The 4323-nt window shown below is 31.0% G+C and overlaps 1 protein-coding gene across 1 annotated transcript; it reads left to right on the top strand.

Moving 5' to 3' along the window:
• The first annotated feature begins 1248 nt into the window (after positions 1–1248).
• LOC139850185 (uncharacterized) lies at positions 1249–3961 on the top strand. The gene is made up of 5 exons (XM_071839773.1): positions 1249–1315; positions 1538–1620; positions 1797–2077; positions 2198–2477; positions 3882–3961. The coding sequence occupies exons 1-5, from the start codon at positions 1293–1295 to the stop codon at positions 3959–3961; spliced, it is 747 nt and encodes a 248-aa protein (XP_071695874.1). The 5' UTR covers positions 1249–1292.
• Positions 3962–4323: the final 362 nt, after the last annotated feature.

Genomic DNA, 4323 nt, shown 5'->3' on the forward strand with positions numbered 1-4323 from the left:
ACTTTACCACAAATAGTAGTCTGCAAAGTTTGAGATTGATTTTATTTGTACATATAGTTAACAAATTAAGTTTTATCAACAATGAAAATATTAGATATTGACCGACCCAACCTGACCTGGACTTTTGAGCCCATAAACCAACCAGCCAGATTAAGGCTCTACTCAAGTGGTAGTGTCAATCATTATTTGTTAGTTATATCACCAATAATTACTTAGAAACTTTTATTTATTATCAGCGTACAATTAACAGTACTTAAGATGGGATTAACTTAAGTTATGGAGCTATAGAAACCTTGAACGGCTCATTAGGTTTGTTATTTACATGTAGCAAGAGATTTGGATGGATGGCATTGAGATTACACAGTTCACCAACTACCATCTCTATCAAGTATAAGAAGTTGCAGTAATCAGTTAATCACAATGTTAATGAGTGTGGCTTGCTGTTTGTTATTTACAACCTGTGTTCAAGCTTTAACGGAGAGCAACAAATTGAGTCTTTGCAGAACTTGGTTTTTAGCATTTTTTGTTGATGTTATTTTGGATTGAAATGCATTTTTTCTTAAGCACCATATTCTTTTACTATTAAGTTCGGTTATTCCTTTTCAGACATGTTTTCACTTTCTTTTTTATCATAAAGATTCATGATCATTTGTTTCTTGATAATATAGTGTTGATCTTATTGGCATTATTTACTAATGATCTACAAGCCCCATCTTGACTATCGGTTTGACAAGTTGGTCATGCCTCATAGTCTGCCAGTTATGGTTCGTAGTTCATGTATTAAAGTGACTCGCATTGAACTCTAATAGAAAAGCAAAATAATAAAGGATTTTGAGTAGCCGTGCAACGCACGGGCTCAAAACCTAGTATAAGATAAAAGTGTATATAGATCGAAAAGTAGTGTGCGACTTCCAATAAAAATTATCAAAGTAATAAAACTAATCAAAGTACTAAACTCCTAAGGTAGAAAACGACGATTTGAGTACTTTGTATAACACAAAATGACCACATTGACTTTCACTATTTTCATTATAGTTGACCACATTGACTTTCACGATTGAGTGTTAATTGACCTAGATCCAGATTAACGATGAACGAGGTCTAGACAGTAGCCAGGCTCCAATTTAACCCAACTACTTCCTTAGCCTAATAGCCTATTTACAAAAATTGACCATGTACAAGCCATCAGTCAGTTAAAGATCTCACAATTAGAAACACTAGAGTCTTTCAGATCTCAACCTAATTATTACATTCACCAAAACCCTAAATCGTTCGTTCCAGACTCTTCGCAGATGGAAATCGCGACAAGTTCCAGGTTGGTTCCATCAACTCGTTCTAAACAAACCAACCATAAAGTTTTCTATTTTTATTGGTTAACAGTTTTCGTTTTGGTCCTTGATATATCAGAAAGATTTCGGTTCCTTTGGAACGACCGAAAAGAGTTTTCCGTTAATGTTTCCTGTCAATTAATTAATATTTTAGTTAAGGAGGTTTAATTTATAATTTTTGTATGAGTAAATTGATTGATTGAATGTAGCAGAAAAAAATATATTGGGGATGGAGCAAAGGATAAACTAATAGCAGCGATTTATGATGATCCATGGAATAGCCCTAGAAAAGGTACACTATCATTATCATTATCATTATCATTGTTATTGTTATCATTATTATTATTAATAGTTTAAGTTTATTACTGCTATTAATTATTAATACTACTATTATTAGTTATTATATCAAATATCAAAAACTAATTGTGATTATACAAATAACTTGATTGATTGATTGATTGATTGAAGGAATGAATATTGTTTGTTCTGACGGGATATCGATTGACGCTGAGCTCTTTGAGATGGAGTCTATAGTGGTCTCATATTGTTATGAGCACGACATAACTATCATAGAAGTCGAAAGCAATAGCAAAATCATTAAGAAGGTTGAACACTTTTGTGTGACACGTGCAATGATCGAGAATTATTATGCTGTTGATAAGGATTACCGCCTCCAACAGAACAAGTTGAATGCTTTCAGTTCCAACTTTCGCCAACAAAATCAAATCTATGCTCTCGATATTATGATTGTACGCCTCTTTTTTCTTCCTTTTTAATTTGTGCCTGTTAGAAATTTAGTTTAATTTGTCTATATGTTCATTTATCACATTATAACTAATTTGCTTGATGATTTTCTGTTTTCATTTCAGGCTGCTTTTGATTTGGAGATAAGCAGCCTTGTGGACCTGATGATGGAAGATGTCGATGACATGTTCACGAAAATGACTAATGATAATGAGGTTTTCGACATTTTATTTGTGAATTTGTACGATGAGTATAGCTTGGATAAATATGAATTGATGCAAGACGAGCTTAAGGGTTACAAATGGGTTTTTGAAGGGCTTTTGTGGGATGGAGCAAATGATGAACAAATATCAGCGATTCATGATGATTCAGAGAAACCATACCAAAACAATATTCATAGAAAAGGTGCAGCATTATTATTAGTAATAATTAATAATTAATGATTAATTTAATAATTACTGTATTATTATCTTGTATATAAACACTTATTGCAACCCAACTTGATGAATAACTGAATCTTTAATGAATAATAATATATTGGTAAGCCAATGAATGAATGAATATTTGTAAGGCAGAGGAACATAAGCAGCTATTACTGGATAGCATAATAAGCTTTATTTAGTGTTTATGACAAGTTTGTCAATATTACTGTACATAACAACAGTTATTAATTGTAAATTAATTCCAATTGTTGATTTTTATTCCTATTAATAACAACTTGATTGATTAATTGTAGCCAATAATTGGGATCCTGAGTTATTAAAAGTGCCATTCCATGAGTATAAAACCCTACCCTATGAACAACGGTGAGTTTCCTACACTATTACTTTACTCTTTTGGTACTTTTTTTTTTTTTTATTGTTACTATTTTTAATATATTCATTACATATATACATATAAATCGTGCATGCCTAGTTGTGTTATCCTTTCGAATTGATATATTGTAGACGACTATGGCTAACATCACATTTCCTTCTAAGAAAACTGTGAGTATTCTTTCTTTCTTCTTTTCAGTTTTTTACTACTATGTTTCCAGTTTTATTTAATTCTGCCCCTTCTTATATATATTCCTGATTATACTTGTTTGTTTATTGACGACGGTGGCATTTTCATTGTAGTGTAACCACCGCGGAGCTAGAATTTTCCAAATATGAAACAGGTTCTTTGATTTTCACTTGACACTAATCAATTTAATTACATATTTGGATTGTGGGTCATGTTTTGTTGAGTAATTGAAATTGATTTGTAAACCATTTTTTAATATTTATGAAACAAAGAAACTCCTCATTATGAAGAATGATACTAATGTTCAACTCATGCGGAAGCTCATTAGGGTCAGCAACATAATATACTAATTATTATTATTAATCTTTCTTCTTATTCTTCTTCACTTAATTAATTAATTAATATCAAATGACTGAAGGAGGTTTAAGAATTTATACTTTTCTGTCACGGAGTATTAACAATATTGATTGATTGTAGCAGAAAACATGAAGGCTGAGTCACATAAACCAGTCTTGCGAGGTAGTACGCACTTGCATACTTATCTTTCTTTCTTTTAATAAGTACTATATTAAATTAATCATAATAATTGTTAAATTTTTGTCTTATTAGTAACAACTTGAATGATTGATTGATTGCAGCAGAGAACATGCAGACTGATGATGATGGTGATTTAGATAAACCAGTCTTTGGAGGTAGTACGTACTTGCATACTTATTTTCCTCTCCTTTAATAAATTAATAAATTAATAAATTATTTCCAATTATTAATTTTTTTTCCCATTAGTAACAACTTGATTGATTGTAGCCAATAACTGGGATTGGGATGCTGAGTTATTAAAAGTGCCATTCCATGAGTATAAAACCCTACCCTATGAACGACAGTGAGTTTTAAACTATTACTGTACTCTTTTTGGTACTTTTTTATGGTTACTATTTTAATTACATTAAACTATAACGTATAAACACTAATTGTGTTATTCTTTCGAAAAAAATATATTGTAGACGACTATGGCTAGCAGCACATTTCTTTTTAAGAAGACGGTGAGTTTTTTATTTCTTTCTATCCAATCAATTTCTATTATGTTTCCAATTTTATCCAATTCTACCTTATCCTTATAAATTCCGAATCATACTTACTTTTTTGTGTATCTGCCGCTATTTCATTGTAGTTCTATTGCTCCCAGATATCAAAATTATCGTGAATTTGATGAGCAAGACAAACATAGATTTAGCTTAATGTTCCCTAA

This window comes from Rutidosis leptorrhynchoides, chromosome 5 (assembly GCF_046630445.1).
Source record: "Rutidosis leptorrhynchoides isolate AG116_Rl617_1_P2 chromosome 5, CSIRO_AGI_Rlap_v1, whole genome shotgun sequence".
NCBI lineage: Eukaryota > Viridiplantae > Streptophyta > Magnoliopsida > Asterales > Asteraceae > Rutidosis > Rutidosis leptorrhynchoides.

What these genes read in the sequence shown, in the direction of transcription:
- LOC139850185 (XM_071839773.1), top strand. Translation starts at nt 1,293, where the DNA reads ATGGAAATCGCGACAAGTTCCAG. An exon ending in GAAATCGCGACAAGTTCCAG is followed by an intron (nt 1,316 to 1,537) that starts GTTGGTTCCATC and finishes GATTGAATGTAG; the next exon opens with CAGAAAAAAATATATTGGGG. An exon ending in ATGGAATAGCCCTAGAAAAG is followed by an intron (nt 1,621 to 1,796) that starts GTACACTATCAT and finishes GATTGATTGAAG; the next exon opens with GAATGAATATTGTTTGTTCT.